The 19,538-nt window shown below is 37.1% G+C and overlaps 1 protein-coding gene and 1 non-coding gene across 2 annotated transcripts in view; both read right to left on the minus strand.

Annotated features, from left to right (window-relative positions):
* CNTN5 (contactin 5) overlaps positions 1-19,538 on the minus strand; it is a 635,147-nt gene that overhangs the window by 493,969 nt on the left and 121,640 nt on the right. The window contains exon 4 of the mRNA XM_068988835.1: positions 18,793-18,888. Coding sequence (XP_068844936.1) covers positions 18,793-18,888 — 96 coding nt within the window. The remainder of the gene's footprint in view (positions 1-18,792; positions 18,889-19,538) is intronic.
* On the minus strand, positions 4,411-4,482 carry TRNAC-ACA (transfer RNA cysteine (anticodon ACA)). Its single transcript has one exon. It is a non-coding gene; the product is annotated as a tRNA-Cys (tRNA).

A 19,538-nucleotide genomic window follows, 5' to 3' on the forward strand; every position in this document is an offset into this window, starting at 1 on the left:
CTTATAAATTGTTTCAATAAGATTAATTAGTAGTATCCATTGAGCAGCTGACATTCAGGACTGTGTTAGCAGATGTATATAAGGTACAAAGATGCAAGGACCATCTACATTAAGTAGCAAAGTTAAAATATCAGAAATGACTCTTATGCAGTGGAATATGTAATAAAAATTAGACAAGAGAAGGAAACTTGTTTATAGGGACTTAGGAAATCTGACAAGGGAGTGGGAACAGAGAAGGATGCATCCTTTCTTACTTAGTTGGCCAGAAGAAGATAAAGTGAGGGGTGTGTATGATCCACAAAGGTAAAAACATTTACTTGTTGTTGTTTTTCAGTCAGTAAGTCATGTCTGACTCTGTGACCCTATGGACTACAGCATGCCAGGCTTCGTTATTCTTCAGAAATATTTACTGTGTGGCCACTAATTGAAAAAGTCTGCTGACCTTTGGTCAGGAAGAATTAAAGTTTGATAATATAATGCTTAGTTAAGTAAGCTAAATGCAATATAAGTAGGAACATTTCTCAGAGTAGGAAGTAAAAAAAAAAAAAAACTGGACTATGGAATTGTTGAGTCTATTATTTTCTGTTATAATCCATTTTCATTTTAAAGTGAGCAACTGATATTCACTTTCCTTGGCTTTTCTTTCTTGAATTAATGTGGTTGTTATCTGTTTCTCTCAAAGATCTATCATACTATTTAATTACTTAAGAAGAAGTTTAGAAAAACTAATACTAATATCTTATAAAATTTTATATTAGATCAGAGCTCTTTTTATTCCCATTTTTCAAGGGTTGAAACTGAGGCTAGGATAAGTTTTATTTTTTTATTTTATTTTTTGTAAATTAATCTATTTATTTTAATTGGAGGTTAATTACTTTACAATATTGTAGTGGTTTTTGCCATACATTGACATGAATCAGCCATGGTGTACATATGTCCCCCATCCTGAACCCCCCTCCCACCTCCCTTCCCATCCCATCCCTCAGAGTTGTCCCAGTGCACCGGCCCCGAGTGCCCTGTCTCATGAATAGAACCTGGATAAGTCTTATTCCTCTAAAAACAACATTTTAGTAATGGTATAGTCAAGATCCACACTCAACTACATGACTCCAGATTGTGCGTGTTTCTTTTTATCATTTTCATTGCTGAATGAGAGTCAATGGGCAAATATTGTTTCTTTGGTATATCAAAGCATATGAAAGGAAAGAAGTATTAATAATTTTGGAAAATATGATGGCTTTTAATTTAGAAGCTCAGCAATTCAATCTAACTTGGCTGCATTTTACCACATTATTTTGACATGTTCAACTGCCTTGCCCAAATCAGATGAAAGTGGTGATTTATATCAGCACAACTTGAAAACACTAGTTATTTCAAGCAACATAATAATCAAAGAAATGAGCATCTGACTCACTGTTTCCTGCCCTATTCTGTGTGGAATATCTCATAAAGAGGGAGAAAATTGGACAATTTTAAAGGAGCTGGAAGTATTTGGTGAAATATAATTAAACAATCAAAAATAATGACTCAAACTTGAGTCATTATGTATAAAAATTTCAAATAAATATGAGAAAAAGCAGGTCACTGCAATGTCCTAAATCTTTTCCTACTCTGTCTAAATATTTTCAAACAAGCTTCATGTTGAGGTGCTTGCTTTGTGATATTTAGCTTTCTATGTAGACATTTTGTCAGATAGAGTTAAAAAAATACTCCAAAACACATTGAATTTTCCTTTCCAGTGACATCTGGAGAACACACTACAACAGAGTGAATGATAAGAACATGTATTTTTAAAAACTGAGTTGTAAAGATTTTAAAGGAAAGTCAAAATGTATTTTTTGATAAGTGCCAAGTTCAGAAACTATCAAGCAGCCAGTTAAATCTGTTATTACAAATGTTTCTCTGCTAAGTGGCAGTCTGGATGGAAAGGAGTTTGGGGGAAAATGGATACATGCATAGGTATGGCTGAATCTCTTCACTGTTCACCTGAAACTAGCACAACAGTGTTCATCAACTATACTCCAATACAAAATAAAAGGTTTAATTAAAAAATGTTTCTCTGACTAGCAGAGTTTGAGTCTAAATAGTCTTTTTCTGTATAATTTAAGGGCATATAAATTATATTTTATTATTTATTTTACATAGGAAAGCATACAAAATTTAAAAAATACATGAGTCCTTTATTTCTCTATTTCATTCAATATGCTTCCATTATCACTTATCTTGTCTGGATTTTAAATAATTGTTGAGATACAAAGTTGACCATTCAATTATTCTGTTTGGTAAAAATATGAAATTTTCTACATTTGTGCTATTTGCTTTCATTTATTGTTTCTAAGTGAAGTTGCCCAGTCGTGTCTGACTCCTTGCAACCTCATGGGACTGTAGCCTACCAGGCTCCTCCATCCATGGGATTTTTCCAGGCAAGAATACTGATTTTAACAGTGCTGAGTATTCACCTCAGTTAACAATTTTGGTCAAGTTGAGAAAAAATCATTGAGGAAACTACTGGTTCATTTACATTGGTGTAACAAACAGGTTGATCAGTGGCCAATATATGTACAAAATAGAATTTTTCAATAAGATTCAGCATAAAGCTGTGGAAAGCACATATGATGTAATCAGAAGGACTTGTTTCCCTTGACTACAAAAATTTTAGGGAAGAAAAATCACATGACAATAATGACAAATTAATTCATCACTTTGAAAATTAGTCATAACTCAATACTCATCCATTTTTAGCACTAAAAATCTACCTTTCTCCATTTTGACAATCTCTTTTTTTGCCAGTTATTTACAACAAATAAAGATACAGCATTCTTATATTGCAAAGTGAAACTGCAAATCTTGAAAAAGTTTTAGATTTCATAAAGTTAACAAAGGCAAATTTGGAAAATGGCTTCAATCATTACAGCATAGCTACTAACAAAAGAAGAAATGATGAGGTGCCCAGAAAATCTACAAGAATGTGGACATTACATGATTGAACATATAGTGATTTGAAACTGAATATTAATATAGGCCTTGGGAAGATTGCTGAATTCCTCAAATATTTTGCAGACAATTACATTTTGTGATCTCGGTAGGTACAAATGTAATAGAGAATGGGATATCATGCTATCCTACTATTTTGCAGGGAAAAAAAGATGCAAAAAATCTTTTTGAGTAATTTCTTTTTTCTCAGAGTTGCAGTTACTACAGAATTTTTAATTTATGAGATTCAGATGTTATAATCATTTTAAAGAATAAATATAAACCAAAATATTATGTTTACAACTCTGCAAAATTTTGTTCCTATTTTATATAGAGTTGCTTTAAAGGAGTGATTTCTAATACCAACTATTCTAAGATGAAGAGCTCCCCAGAATAGGATTCAAAATAAATATATGAAATTCTGTTACTTTTCTGTACACTAGTAATGAACTAGGAGAAAAATGATTAATAAAACTATCCATTTACAATTTCATTAAAATGAATAAAATACCTAGTAATAAGGTTGCTCAGATAGTAAAGAACCTGCCTGCAATACAGGAGACCTGACTTTGATACCAGGATCAGGAAGATTCCCTGGAAAAGGGAATGGCTACTCACTCCATTATTCTTGCCTGGAGAATTCCATGGACAGAGGAACCTGGTGGGCTATAGTCCATGAGGTCACAAAGAGTTAGACATTACTCAGTGACTAACACAGAAATAATAAAACAAGATGAAAGAGCTACACAATGGAAAACTATAAGGCACTGATGAAAAAAATTGGAGAAGACACAAAGAAATGGAAAGATATTCTGTATTCATAAATTGGAAAATTGATATTGTTTAAAAACCCCATAATATCCAAGGAAACCCATATATTCAAAGAAATCCCTCTCAAAACTCAAATGACATTTTTCACAGAATAGAACAAACAAACCTAAAATTTGTAAGAAATCACAAAAGACCCTTATGGCAGAAAGCAAAGAAGAACTAAAGAGCCTCTTGGTGAGGGTGAAGGAGGAGAGTGAAAAATTTAGCTTACAACTCAACATCAAAAACACTAAGATCATGGCATCTGGGTCCATCACTTCATGGCAAATAGATAAGGAAACAATGGAAACAGTGGCAGACTTTGCTTTCTTGGGCCCCAAATCACTGCAGATGGTGACTGCAGCCATGAAATTAAAAGATACTTGCTCCTTGGAAGAAAATCTATGACAAATCTAGACAGCATATTAGAAAACAGACACATTACTTTGCCAACAGAGGTCTGTATAGTCAAAGCTATAGTTTTTCCAGTCGTGATATGAAGTGAAGTCTCTCAGTCGTGTCCAACTCTTTGCGACCCCATGGACTGTAGCCTACCAGGCTCCTCTGTCCATGGGATTTTCCAGGCAATAGTCCTGGAGTGGATTGCCATTTCCTTCTCCAGGGGATTTCCCAAGCCAGGGATCGAACCTGGGTCTCCCGCATTGTAGACAGACGCTTTACCATCTGAGCCACCAGGGAAGTCATGGATGTGCCTGTTGGGCCAAAAGAAAGCTGAGAGCCAAAGAATTGATGCTTTTGAACTGTGGTGTTGGAGAAGACTCTTGAGAGTCCCTTGGACTGCAAGGAGATCAAACAAGTCAATCCCAAAGGAAATAAATCCTGAATATTCATTGGAAAGACTGATGATAAACCTCCAATATTTCGACCACCTAATGCGAAGAGCTGGCTCATTAGAAAAGACCCTGATGCTGGGAAAGATTGAAGGTAGGAGGAGAAGGGAATGACAGAGGAAGAGATGCTTGGATGGCATCACTGACTCAATGGACTAAGTTTGTTCAAACTCCAGGACAATGATGAAAGACAGGGAAGCCTGTTGCGCTGAAGTCCATGGGGTAGCAAAGAGACATGACTGAGGGCCTGAACAACAACAGGATTTAATTTAACAAGACAGTAGCAAGTGTCAGAATCAGGCTGGGAGTCCTGGGTGTCTGAGTCCAAATCGTAGGTGAATGACTCTGATACAGTTTAGCTCTTGGAAAGAGGAGACTACCTAGTATTCCTTTATCACCCTGTTAAATGTTCACCTACTTGTATTCTCTTGATTTGTTTACTCATACAGCATCTGGTTCCATAGTGACTTTGACTGGTATATGTTCATCTTCAATTAGTTCAGGTCAAACTATCCTTCTTGTTGTTCAGTCACCAGGTCATGTCTGACTCTTTGTGACCCCATGGAGAGCAGCATGCCAGGCCTCCCTGTCCACCACAATCTTCTGGAGTTTGCCCAAATTCACGTCCATTGAATTGGTGATGCCATCCAACCATCTCATCTTGTCATAATTCTTTTATTTCCTTAGTACTAAATGTCTTTGCTGAAGTTTTATAGCTCGGACACGAGTTCTAAGGGCCTCCTTTGCTCAGTCCTAACCTGTGGTGGATTCATGTCAATATATGGCAAAACCAATACAGTACTGTAAAGTAAAAAAATAAAATTTAAATAAAAAAATAAAAATAAAACTTCACAGAAGATAAATCACAGTGCTAGAGGAAATTCAGAGAATAGCCTCTGGAATAAAACCATGTCCTTTAGTCATGCAGCATCCTTTGCAGTTTGAGTGCTTTTCTGAAATGAATAAAGTATGCATTAGAGAGTTTACAATGAGAGTGTTAAATGCACAATGAACTGCGTTTTGCTTCTGTGTCGCTTGTATGTCAGGTCTTAAGCATTGCTATAATTTACTAATTTATAAATTCGGCTATATTCTATGATGGTTCAAAACATATATGCAGAAATAAAATGTTAGTCTGTAAATCATTATATAATACCATTCATCCAATTTTCTTGGCTATGAAATAACCAAGTATTATATTTTATTCTCCTTCACTTTAAGACTCAGGTTACACTCAGCACTGTGTTACCCATGAGTGCCATGGAGTCCCCATAATTCTGTGATTGGAGGAGGGACAATAGGGGGATGGACTGGTTTAGAGAGCATGTTTGGGGGAACTGGACCTGTTTCTATGGTTTTGAATTTTTAGGGAGACAGATACATCAGACTGGGCATTTATTTTGCCTGGGACTCAGTCACACATAATTTTACAAGATCACCAAGGCAAACAATACTAGGTTAGTAAAGTTAGGATAAGCTAAGGGTCCAGGCAGTAGAATAAAGAAAATGATAACATTTGTTGGAAATAAATATTAATTATTGTTTTTTATCTGGATGCAGGTGGCTTTATGTACTCTGATGTTTCTTTTACTTTAAATCAACATTGTTGGGACTCGGCTTAGGTCTTCTAAGGTCTTTTCACACCTGTCTCAGGATCTACCGGATTTCCCAGGAGGTGCTAGTGAAGAAAAACCTGCCTGCCAATGCAGGAGACATAAGAGATGCGGGTTCGATCTCTGGGTTGGGAAGATCCCTGGAGGAGGACACAGCAATCCAATCCAGTATTCTTGCCTGGAGAATCCTAGGGATAGGGGAGACTGGTAGGCTGCAGTTCATAGGATCACAAAGAGTCTGACACGACTGAAGCAACTTAGTATGCATGTACTATATCTGTTGAGGATATAAGCTCCTCTCTTCTACAGGCATTGAGCCTCTGGTGTTCCAGGGCATATAGAAGGTGCATTAAATTTTAGCTTTTGCATGTTTAAAACTACAACAATGCAATTTTTAAATAGTCAATAAATCTTTTTCATCCAAGCAGTTAATTCTTACAAACATTTGGAGTTAAAAAATGTGAATTGGGGGAGCCAGGACATGGAAGCAACCTAGATGTCCATCAGCAGATGAATGGATAAGAAAACTGTGGTACATATACACAATGGAGTATTACTCAGCCATTAAAAAGAATATATTTGAATCATTTCTAATGAGGTGGATGAAACTGGAGCTGATTATACAGAGTGAATTAAGCCAGAAAGAAAAACACCAATACAGTATACTAACATATATATATATATATGGAATTTAGAAAGGGTAATGATAACCCTGTATGTGAGACAGCAAAAGAGACACAGATGTATAGGACAGTCTTTGGACTCTGCGGGAGAGGGAGAAGGTGGGATGACTTGGGAGAATGGCATTGAAACATGCATAATATCATATAAGAAATGAATCACCAGTCTAAGTTCGATGCGGGATACAGGATGCTTGGGGCTGGTGCACTGGGATGACCCAGAGAGATGGTATGGGGAGGGAGGTGGGAGGGGTGTTCAGGATTGGGAACACATGTACACCCGTGGCAGATTTATATCGATGTATGGCAAAACCAATACAGTATTGTAAAGTAAAATAAAGTAAAAAAAAAAAAAAATGTGAATTGTAGGTATTTTTAATTTCAATGGGATCAGTTTCAATTTGTGCCACATAAATGCACAAATTCTGTCAGTAATTCAAAGTTATTTAAACCGGTTGGTATCATAGAAACAGAACAGCTGTTTTTTGCTTGTTATATTGTTTTTTTTCCCATGATGTTTACTATACAAAGAGAAATCATGCTGTTCACACTGTAAACACTCTTGCTAAGAGCTCCCAATCAATCTCATAATCAGTCCTGAGACAAGTATGCTGATTATGCTTAAAATTATAGTCTCCTGCCCAGACCCCTTTCCTAGACTGCAGACTTATATATGCAGTTTTCTGTACTATCTACAGGTACGTAATTCTTCACATATCCATGACTCAACTAAACTTATTCTGTTCTAAACCAATTTTATATCTTAGCCATAAAACTAAGTTCTTTTTCTTCCTCAGGTTCTGTTTGATTAGTAAATGAATGATTGAATCAATTAATCCCCAGAAGCAATCATATAAAATCAAAATGATGTTAAATAGGTATATTAAGATTTTACATATTATTTCTAAAATAATAGAAACAAAATACATAATTTTAAATTGAGTAGAAGGAAACATTAATTTAAAAACCTTCCATTAATTAGAAAAAGTCTGAAAAAGTGAAACAAGGGTAAATAAATCATAGAAAAGGGATAGTAATTAGTAAAAAATGAGGTGGTATAAATAAATAGGTTAAGATCATTAATTAAAAGATAATATATACTCAATAAGCATTTGTTGAATGAAATGGTAAGTACAATATTTGATATTATAAAACAAGAATTTTGAGAAGTTAATGAGTCCATTTTTTTTTTTTTAAAGAAGTCTTATTTGTGTTCATGGTATAAACTATATATATATAATATATATATATATATATTATATATATATAAAGCTATTTAGTATAGCTTTACCCAAAATATATATTACATGGCATAAAATATACCAAAGACTGAAGTCCTGGTTCCATCATTTACTAAGGATGAGAGCTTAAGTGTTTCACTTAATCCTTCTAAAATTTCTGTAGGTTCCTCATCTCTACAATAGGGATGACAAATAATCGCTAACTCGCAGATATTTTGCAAGGATTATGCTGGCTGTGCTGTGCTTAGTCACTCAGGCATGCCCAACTCTTTGTGACCCCATGGACTGTAGTCTGCCAGGCTTCTCTGTTCATGGGATTCTCCAGGCAAGAATAGTAGAGTGGGTAGCTTATCCCTTCTCCGGGGGATCTTCCCAATCCAGGAGTCAAACCAGGCTCTTCTGCATTGCAGGAGGATTCTTTACCAGCTGAGCTACCAGGGAAGCCCTTGTAAGGATTTTATGGTTCAACAAATGTGAAAATATGATTGTTTATTGTAAAATGTTGCATTATTGATATATTTTTAACTGCAGTCTAGTAGATGTACAAGAATTTTAATTTCCACTTTGATATAAGTGTGTAAGCTTCTGAGATAATACTTCTGCACAAAACAGGACCAAAACATATTTAAAGTTAAATAGTAACTACTGATTTGCTATTTAAAATCTGTGGTGATAACCTCTAAACCTTTAAGTAATTCTATGCTTGGTCATAGATTTTATGAGGCTTATTTTTAAATTTTCAGAGAGCTTTTTTAAAATAGTAAAACCCTGAATTTCAAGATTTCTAAATGACAGAACTGGTTTTTGGCAACCAAAATCACTTTCATCAGATGTGCTTAAGAATCTAAAAAGATATAGCTATTTACAGGTAGATGAATAGCTACTTCAGTATCCAGCCAAGATGTTTTTATTCACACATATTACTGACAGGAATTAATATTGCTCTCTTGCAAATGGGGAAATTCAGCAAATAAATCAACCCTAGCTTTTGCTTTTAATCACAGGAAAAAAATGTGCATTGAACATCCATTTGAGGTAATAAGAAAATGGATTTGATGGCTATTTCTGAATATTATTTAATCTTCTTTGATGCATAAAATGTTTATAATTTCATATAGTTATCACTAAATTTTAGTACTTGCTAAACTTTTAAATAATAATCTTCATATTTGAATAATATTATTTGAAATAATAATATTTGAATGTGACATTAGGTGACCCAAATATTTATCATAAATAAGAGTTGGTTATGATAAACTGATAGCAGGAGCCTGATAAAAACTTTTTAAAGCCCTATGAAACTCTCATTAGAATCAGCACATTTATTTAGTTATTAAACATGCATTTAATGAATACTTACTCTTCTACTTTTTCATATATTTACAAGTGTCAGGTACTGCACTAAATATTAGAGATACAAATATGAGGTAGAAGGTTTTGCACCATTAAGGAACATATAATCTACTAGGGGAAATTAAAATATTAGGAAATGTTTACTTCCAACACTTTACTTCATTTAAATTTTTGATAAAATAAAATAATAAACCAATTATGATTTAAAAGATGGTAGTAAGGAAATGGCAACCCACTCCAGTATTTCGTGGAGAATCCCAGGGACAGGAGCCTGGTGGGCTGCTGTCTATGGGATTGCAAAGAGTCGGACACGACTGAAGTAACTTAGCAGCAGCAGCAGCAGTAAAATAAAGAGTGGGGAACAAAAGAGAATCAAGCATCAGTTAACTAGGTATGCTGTGATGATCTATTAGATTGGTTAACCATTCCATAACATTTTATGGAGAAACCTGAACAAACATTTGGCCAACCCAAAACATAACTATTTCGACTTGACAGAAATTTGGGGTTGCGATTCTAGTATGGATCAGGTTATTTCCTCATTTCACAGTGCACAATCTCATCCCACCAAAACAAAGGCAGTTGTTGAGGCCTTTGCTAACAGGTGCCAGACCAGGAAAGCAATCACAAGGTCTTTCTCATTGAGTAGCCCTGGCTTATTCTTTCTACATTTGCCCTTCCTCTACAGCAAGACTTTTTTGACTCGACTTCCCCAAGACAATTTCAAAGGTGTCTTTCTAATTGATAAAGCAAAGCATTAGGATGAATCCACTATTTCACAGTATGATTGTGACTTAAATTAAAAAATCCAATCAGGTTACAGTTTTTATGTTAATTTTATATTTATTTTATTCTTCCATATTGATGATATGAATCATGCTCATTTTTCTCTTCTTCAATTCACAACATCATTATAAGAGAAAGTTGAATGGTAAGAAATTTTTCTTACTACACAGTTGATCTATTTTTCTTTGTTCTTAAGATTTCTTTCTCAGTTTCTGATAGTTATGTATGGACTAAAAACCTTGGCCAATTTTATTTATTTATGAATATTAAGCATGTACTCACTCAACAAATGTTTTTGAGCCCCTGCTCTATGCCAGTCATTGTTCTAGACATGAGGCTCAGCACTGAATAAAAACTACAAAAATTCTGCCCTCGTGGGATTTATTTTCTATTTCAAGAGGACAGGGAATAAGCAAGTAAGTAAAATTCTACAATGTATGGAAAGTGATGACCATTGTGGAGAAAAAGAAAACAGAGAAAGAGGAAAGGAATTGTAGGGGGTTATATCAAAATAGGAAAATGAGAAAAATTTTCACCAAGCTTGTAAGTTTTGAAGGAAGATTTGAAAGTGAAGTAGTGAGCCATTCAAATGGCAAGCATAAGAGGAATCAGGCATTGAAAATAGCAACTGGAATGACTTTGAGGCAAGACTATACCTAGTTCCTGTGGAATATCAGAGAAACTAATATAACTATATATGAAAAAGCAAGAAAGAGAATAGTAGATAAGGTCAGAGAGATTATATGGAGTCAAATGGTGAGGATTCTCCAAGTTATTTTCGGTCAGTCAGTTCAGTCACTCAGTTGTGTCCGACTCTTTGCGACCCTGTGGATTGTAGCAACATAGGCCTCCCTGCCCATCACCAACTCCCAGAGATTACTCAAACTCATGTCCATTGAGTTGATGATGACATTCCACCATATCATCCTCTGTCGTCACCTTCTCCTCCCATCTTCAATCTTTCCCAGCATCAGGGTCTTTACAAATAAGTAAGTTCTTCACATCAAGTGGCCAAAGTATTGGAGTTTCAGCTTCAACATCAGTCCTTCCAATGAATATTCAGGACTGATTTCCTTCAGGATGGGCTGGTTGGATCGCCTTGCCATCCAAGGGGTTCTCAAGAGTCTTCTCCATCACAGTTCAAAAGCATCAATTCTTCAGTGCTCAGCTTTCTTTATAGTCCAACTCTCGCATCCATACATGACTACTGGAAAAACCATACCTTTCACTAGATGGACCTTTGTTGGAAAATAATATCTCTGCTTTCTAATATTCTGTCTAGGTTGGTCATAGCTTTTCTTCCAAAGAGCAAGTGTCTTAATTTCATCGCTGCAGTCATCATCTGCAGTGATTTGGGAGCCAAAACAATGAGCTGGAGTAGTGGCTGCGTGTACTGGAGAGTCTGTGAGGAAATACCCCATGTCCAAAGGCAGAGAAGCCCCAGAAATACAATAGGCACTGCAGCAGCAGCTGTGCAGTGCTGGAGTGACTTTGCAGAGATACTTCATGCCCAAGGGCAAAGGAGAAGCCCCAGAAAGATGGTAGGAGGGGTGACATTGCATTTAGAATCAAATCCCCATACCAGCCAGAGATGCTCAGAGGGCTCAAACAAACCTTGTGTGTACCAGGACCCAGAGACCCCACAGAGCCTGAGACAGAACTGTGTTTGAATGTCTCTTGTGGAGGTATGGGTCAGCAGTAGACTGCTGCAGAGGCAGGGGCTCTGGGTGCAGCAGACTTGGGTATGGCATAAGCCATACTCCTCTTGGAGGAGGTCGTCATTAATCCCACCACAGAGCCACCAGAACTTACACAGGACTAGGAAACAGACTCTTGGAGGGCACAAACAGAAATTTGTGTGCACCAGAACCCAGGAGAAAGGAGCAGTGACCCCACAGAGACTGACCCAGACATGCCCATGAGTGTCCAGGAGTCTCCCACGGAGGCATGGGATGATGGTGGCCTGCTCCAGGGTTGGAGGCACTGAGTGTAGCAGTTCCTGCATGGGACCTTCTGAAGGAGGTCACCATTATCTTCATTACCTCTACCATAGTTTTGGCCCCAGGTTAAATAACAAGGAGGGAACATAGCCCTGCCCATCAAGAGAAGTGAAGTGAAGTGAAGTCACTCAGTCATGTCCAACTCTCTGTGACCCTATGGACTGTAGCCCACCAGGCTCCTCTGTCCATGGGATTTTCCAGGCAAGAATACTGGAGTGGGTTGTCATTTCCTTCTGCAGAAAGTGAAGTCGCTCAGTCGTGTCCTACTCTACGTGGCCCCATGGACTGTAGCCCTCCAGGCTCCTCCATCCATGGAATTTTCCAGGCAAGAATACTGGAGTGGGTCACCATTTCCTTCTCCAGAGGATCTTCCTGACCCAGAGATCGAACCTGGGTCTCCTGCATCACAGGCAGATGCTTTACCCTCTAAGCCACCTAAGTCTGTCCATCAAGAGAAAATTGGATTAAAGATTTACTGAGCATGGCCCTGCCCATCAGAATAAGGCCTAGTTTCCCCCTCAGTCAGTCTCTCCCACCAGGAAGCTTCCATAAGCCTCTTATCCTTCTCCATGAGAAGGCAGACAGAATGAAAACCACAGTCACAGAAAACTAACCAATCTGATCACATGGACCATAGCCTTGTCTAATTCAAGCTATTGTCAGTAAGGACTTGAGCACTGACTGTGAATGAGATGGTATATTAGTCTGCTTAGGGTGCCATTACAAAATGCTGTAGACCGGCTGGCTTAAACAACAGTAAAGGATACTGAGGCTGGAAGTCTAAGATCAGGGTTTCAGCTTAGTTGGTTTCTGCTGAAAGGTCTCTGACTAGTAGATGGCCACATTCTCACTAAATTGTCAAATTATGGAAAGAAAGAGCAAGCTCTCTGATATCTCTTCTTATAGGGGCACTAATTCCATCAAGAAGGTCCTACCCTCAAGGTCCATCTATACACCTAATTACTTCCCAAAGGACCCATCTCCAAATATTGGGGCTTCATATGAACTTAAGGGTAACTCAATTCAATCTTTAGCAGACAGGAAGTTTTTGGAGTGTTTTGGACAGAGAGGTGACATGATAAAAACTATAAGGCTATGGATTTTCCATTGGTCATGTATGGATGTGAGAGTTGGACTATAAAGAAATCTGAGTGCCAAAGAACTGATGCTTTTGAGTTGTGATGTTGGAGGAGACTCTTGAGAGTCCCTTGGACTTCAAGGAGATCCAACAAGTCCATCCGAAAGGAAATCAGTCCTGAATATTCATTGGAAGGACTGATGCTGAAGCTGAAACTCCAAGACTCTGGCCACCTGATGCAAAGAGCTGACTCACTGGAAAAGACCCTGATGCTGGGAAAGATTGAGGGAAGGAGGAAAAGGGGACGACAGAGGATGAGGTGGTTGGATGCCATCACCGACTCAAAGGACATGGGTTTAGGTGAACTGTGGGAGTTGGTGACGGACAGGGAGGCCCGGTGTGCTACAGTTCATGTGGTTGCAAAGAGTCAGATATGACTGAGTGACTGAACTGAACTGAAGGTCACTCTTAACTACCATGTTGAGAACAGATTTTAAAAAGATAAAGTCAAAAATAATAGAGAACCATTAAAAGGCTACTGCAATAACTTAGGTAGGTAATAATTATACCTTATACTAGAGAACTGGCATGGAAGGTATGAGAAATTGTCAGATTTCAGATAACATTTATAGTAGGACCAATAAAATTGCTGACAATTTTTATGTGAGGAGTGAAAGAAAGTAAGAAAAAATGTCTCAAACACTGATGAATTGCAAAGAATGGAATTGTCATTAATTTAGGGGGAAAAGATCTCGTATTTGGGGAAGATATAACCAGGAGTTCAGTGTTACTCATGGGTAAGTTTGCAGTTCCTATTAGCCATGCAAATGGAAATGCTGAGTAGGCAGTTAGATGTACAACCAGATTCCTGATTGGAGACATACATTTGGGAGATATCAGTATTTAAAGAGTATTGTGGGGTGAAATATCATAGAATGAGGGTATATTAAAGAAAGAAGTTCAAAACCTGACACATGAGTGGCTGTAAGATTATGAGTTTGAAAAGACGGGGCAAAATCAACACAGGGGATTACAAAGTAAGGTAAGAGGAAAGCTAATGTGTGTGGAATTCTGCAAGAAAGTGTTTTATAAAAGAAAGAGTTTCCAATATGAGGACTGAAAATAATGTTGTAATGTTAAAGATGCCATAAACTGAGGTATATCTGTACAATGGAATACTATTCAGCGATATGGAATAACATACCGACAAATATGGATGCACCTTAGAAACATTAAGTGCACACACAGAGACTGCACATTGTATAATTTCACTAAAATAAAATTTTTAGGAAAGGTAAAAATGTAGAGACAGAAAGTAGATCAGTGATTTCATGAAGACATGGATGGAAATGCCTGTGTGAAATAATGCAATTTCTAAACTTGGGCTGTGGTGACAGTGGCACAATTGTGTTATACATACAGAAGCTCACTGAACTGTACACTTAAAGTAGGTGAGTATTCTGGGGTCGAAATTGGCTCTCAATAAGTCTACTAATAAGTTAGAGAAACAGACAGAGAAAGAGGGAAGAAAGAAAGAAAGAAAGAGACAAAAAGACAGCATCAGAGTTGAACTGGATAATGCACATACAAAGCCTCTGAAGAGTTTGCTATGGAGAGGAGCAGAAAAAATGAGGTGGTGGCTGAAAGAGGAGAGGTTTGCTTTGTATTGTTTTGCTTTCAGATGGAGGAGGGGACAGTATGGTTGTACCCTGTTAGGAATGACTCAGAAGAAAGTAATCAATCTCTGGTGAAAATTTAGAAGAGCAGAACAGAGAATTACTAAATTGATTTATTTAAGTAGATAAGTAAGGATGAATTACAGTACACAGGTTGAGGGATGGGCCTTAGAAGCACAGCAGTGCATCTATACTAAAGAAGAGAGGTTAGAATATGAAATAAGTGTTAATGAGTATGTAATTTGGTGATGAAGGCTTGTGAAAGTTATCTTCTAATTGCTTTTCTTTTCACAATGAAATGGTTATCAGCTGAAAATGAGAATGGGAGAAAAATTGAATGATGGGAGACACATTGAAGGTTTGACAAAATTACAATGAGAGGGTTAGGTTTGTTTTTTTTCCCCTTAATTTCTGGTCAGCATAAGTGTACTTGAGATTCATAGTTTGGATTTTAAATTTAGACTGCTTGCACGAGTGCTAAGTCACTTCAATCGTGTCTGACTCTGAAACCCTATGGACTGTAGCCCACCAGGGAATCTGTCCATGGGATTTTTTAGGCAAGAATATTGGAGTGGGTTGCCATGCCCTCTTCCAGGGGATCTTCCCAAGCCAGAGATCCAAATCACATCTCTATGTCTCCTGCATTGGCAGGCAGGTTCTTTACCACTAGCACCACCTGGAAAGCCCCAAAATTTAGATTAATCTGCCTAACTATTTTTATAGTGTCATATATACATACATATGTATATACATATGTATTGGCTATACTGTGCGGCTTGCGGGATCTTAGTTCCCAACTGACCAGGGATGGAACCTGTGCCCTTGGCAATGAAAGGGTGGAATCCTAATCACAGGACCATGAGGGAATTCCTTTTATAGTCATATAAAGTTGAGTAGTTTCAGGTTGAAGAATGGGTTCACATTGGGATTAGGATTTTGTTGAGTGTTGTGAGGCAAAAGAAGGTTGAAATAAGGTTGTAAGCAAGAAAAATGATAATGATTGAAGGAGAAAAATGAGACTCAAAGAAGGGGAACAAGGGCAAAAAGGAGGTAATATCAACGATTTGCAGACTTCAATGAGGTTGAAGGGTTCCTGGAATCAAGGAAGCAGTGAGCAGAAACTGTACGTATTCTCAGTCGCTCAGCCAAGTCCAACTCTTTGTGGTTCCATGGCCTGTAGCTTGCCAGGCTCCTCTTGCACATGGAATTTTCCAGGCAAGAATACTGGAGAGGGGTGCCATTTCCTCTACTGGAGTAGGGTACTGTTTCCTACTCCAGGAGATCTTCTTGATCCAGGGAACAAACTTGAGTCTCCTGTGTTTTCTGCGTTGGCAGGCAGATTCTTTACCACTAGTGCTACCTTAACTGGAAGCCCAGTTAAGAAACCATAGCTGCTGATAATAGCAGATGAAGTGCCTGAGAATGATTGTAAACCAAGACCATTGGAATGGCAAAAAGAAGACAAAATGAAAAGGAGTAAGCTGGGAGTGTGTAAATGACGGCAATGAAGATTTGCAGAGTCTAAACTGAAATTTTGAAAACCGAGGGTCTTTTTTTTTTTTTTTTGTAAGGAGACTAGAGAATGTGCAATGAGGAAAAAGGAGAATATGCGTTCCAATCTCACTTTGAATGGCACATAAACAATCTGACAGAATAAACAGCCATAACTTTAAAGGGCTGCAGTAGAAGCCGTGTCTTTGTGGAATGTGCAAGCTTCAATTGGAACCAGAATACAATTGACATGCTTAACAAAAAAGCTAGAGATATATTATAGGATTTGGCTAATCAAGGATAAATGACCAACTTGTAAGTGTTAGTCACTGGCCTGGAAGCTGAGCTACTGTAGTTATTCCGGGTCATGCATGTGTCCCCCCAAATTCTGTTATGTTAACACTGACGTTTGAATAAGTCATTTCATATAACACTTCAACATATGTACCTAGTAGAATATAACCTCCTCTACAATTTTAAATTATCTAATAAGTCTAATATTTCTTATGACACATATATTGTCATACAATACAATAACAAGTAAGCCAGCTTTATTCTTGTTGATCTCAAAGATCACATTTTTATTTATTTAATCAATTATTCATAGATATTCTTATTTTATGCGTGTCATGTATACAATTCATTATACTATTTTTTCCCATTATAAATCTTCTGTATATAGTTTTCTCTGCCAATTGGATAATTTGTTTATGTGTAATCTTACAGTTTTGATTCTTAAATCGTTCTCTCTCATTTCACTTTTTAACATGCTTCAACAGCCCTGCAACATAGATTGTATCTCAGAGAAAATCTTCCTTTTTTTCCCACGGGAGTCACTGCGTATTGCTAATCCCTGTAAAGCTGCCGATGAACACTTTCATTCTCTGCAGAGTCTGTTACCTCCTCCCCCGCTCCTTTCCCTAGCCTCCCTCCATCTTCCCCTCCTTGTTATCTCTAACACATTTATCTAATACTTCTCTTCAAACTAAATATAATAACCCAACATTAAACATAACATACTAATTTCATAGGATTCTCTTAAGCCTACTAAAATCCATTTTTAAAAAACACATGTAGGTAAGACTGGATATGTTTTCTGTAAAGTTCACAAAGTACTCACAAAAGGATTGGGACAACTGAATTGACATATTGGAATGAAGTTGGTATAACTCAGAAATTATTCCTCACAGTGATTATTATCTTAGTTTCAAAGTAAAATAGTTTCAAAAATATTTTCCTGTTGGAACTTAGCTTACTTTTCTTTCAATTAAAAATAAAATTAGGGTCTGATAGAGATGAGGAACTTTAAGAAAATTGATTTGAGGTCTTATTGTAAACCATGATAAGGATTATTTATGATATAACAAAATTGGGCCCCAATACTACACTAGTAATGCAACCTAGAGACAAGTTTGGTTTTCACTCTAAACAAAAGAGAAAAATTGATTGCGGTACCAGGATCCTGAATTCTGTTTCCACTTGTTAACTAAAATCTTCATTATTTCTCACGTAGAAATAGACATTTGATTCTCTCTCTTTCTCTTCAATTGTTGCTGGCCTTTCTTAAATTGCATTATAGGAAAATTTTACTGAGTTGCCAAGAAGTACTCACTTCAAACTATAAAACTTAAACAAAATGGAAATAATTATCTGTGAGTTGGCAAGAGGGGAAATAATTAATCTGAGCACAGTTGACTATTCTGTTACTTCAAACCCTGAGAAAACTATTATAACTTTTACAAACAAGAACTCAGTCAGAAAACAACAAGGAAATCATAGCTGTATGAAACTCAAGAAATATTTCTTAACATTTTTTGTTCCAGTGTGAAAAATTATGCCATAAACAACCCAGTTTTCAGCTTATCTTCTGAAACAAGAGGCACATTGGTGTTCAGTTAACAACTCTGACATTCCCAACAATTTTGAAAAGTTCCTAACTTTCTCAGCTTATCACTTTCCCTGTGGCTCCGGGTAGTATATTCCTCCCTGGTGGCAGGCAAAGAGAGACATCCATAACCAGGATGGTCCACACTCAAGCCATAAAACAGTCTTATCAGAGGAGCTCAGTCTCCTGTCCTGTGGCATTCAGAAAATATGGTCTTTAATTACTCACCTGGTACCCTGATACACATCAAGAAAACCACGCACATGTCACCTGAATGTTTCCCGGTCAACACCCTGTCTAAAGGAACGAGCACACAGGAGGAGAGGAGCAGCGATAGGAAAGGGAGACGACTTACCTGGCGAGTGAGGCGGAGGTGAGCACAGGAGGACGACCCCTTGGCCTTCCCGAACGGACACCGCACTTCTCGTCCGGCCACTAAAGTTCCCCAGATCTGCCAACATAACACAGCGTTCAGATGCGAAGCAAGAAGGAGCTTAAAGAATTACTGCTCTTGTAACTTGTCCTTACTTTTCTATCATTATCTAAGCAAGGTTTCTTTTCCTTTGTTGAGCAGTGAGAGGAAAGTTTTAACAATAAATCTCTACCATCCAATTTTAAATAGCATGCTTTTCAGACTATGTGTGCATTCCTAATTTCTATGTATAGTGCATACAAATTGCCAGTGTCGGGATAAATTAAACAATAGCTTTATAACACATTGAATAATTACTGTATTTCTTTATAATAGCTTTTACATGTTAATTTTTCTACTACCAATCAAAGCCACTCATGCATATTAAGAACAGAAGTGGTTGGGGTGTCTGGTGCCCAAACTGCTTCCTAATCATCTGTCATGCTAGAAATGGTATGTAAAACCAAGCACGAATTTGCCAAATTAGAAGGACTTGTACACTCAAGCAAAATATAATGAAGATATAAGGACCCCTTTTCTATAAATGTGAGTGAAAATGTCTTGTTACTTTCATTTTATGTAAGCCTGGAATGGTGTGTACAAATTAATTATACTCATCCATTTTGATTATTCAAGAAATATTATAGTTATTGAAACACTAACTTGAATGTATTAAGGACTAATGCATT

This window comes from Capricornis sumatraensis, chromosome 16 (assembly GCF_032405125.1).
Source record: "Capricornis sumatraensis isolate serow.1 chromosome 16, serow.2, whole genome shotgun sequence".
In the NCBI taxonomy this organism is placed as follows: domain Eukaryota; kingdom Metazoa; phylum Chordata; class Mammalia; order Artiodactyla; family Bovidae; genus Capricornis; species Capricornis sumatraensis.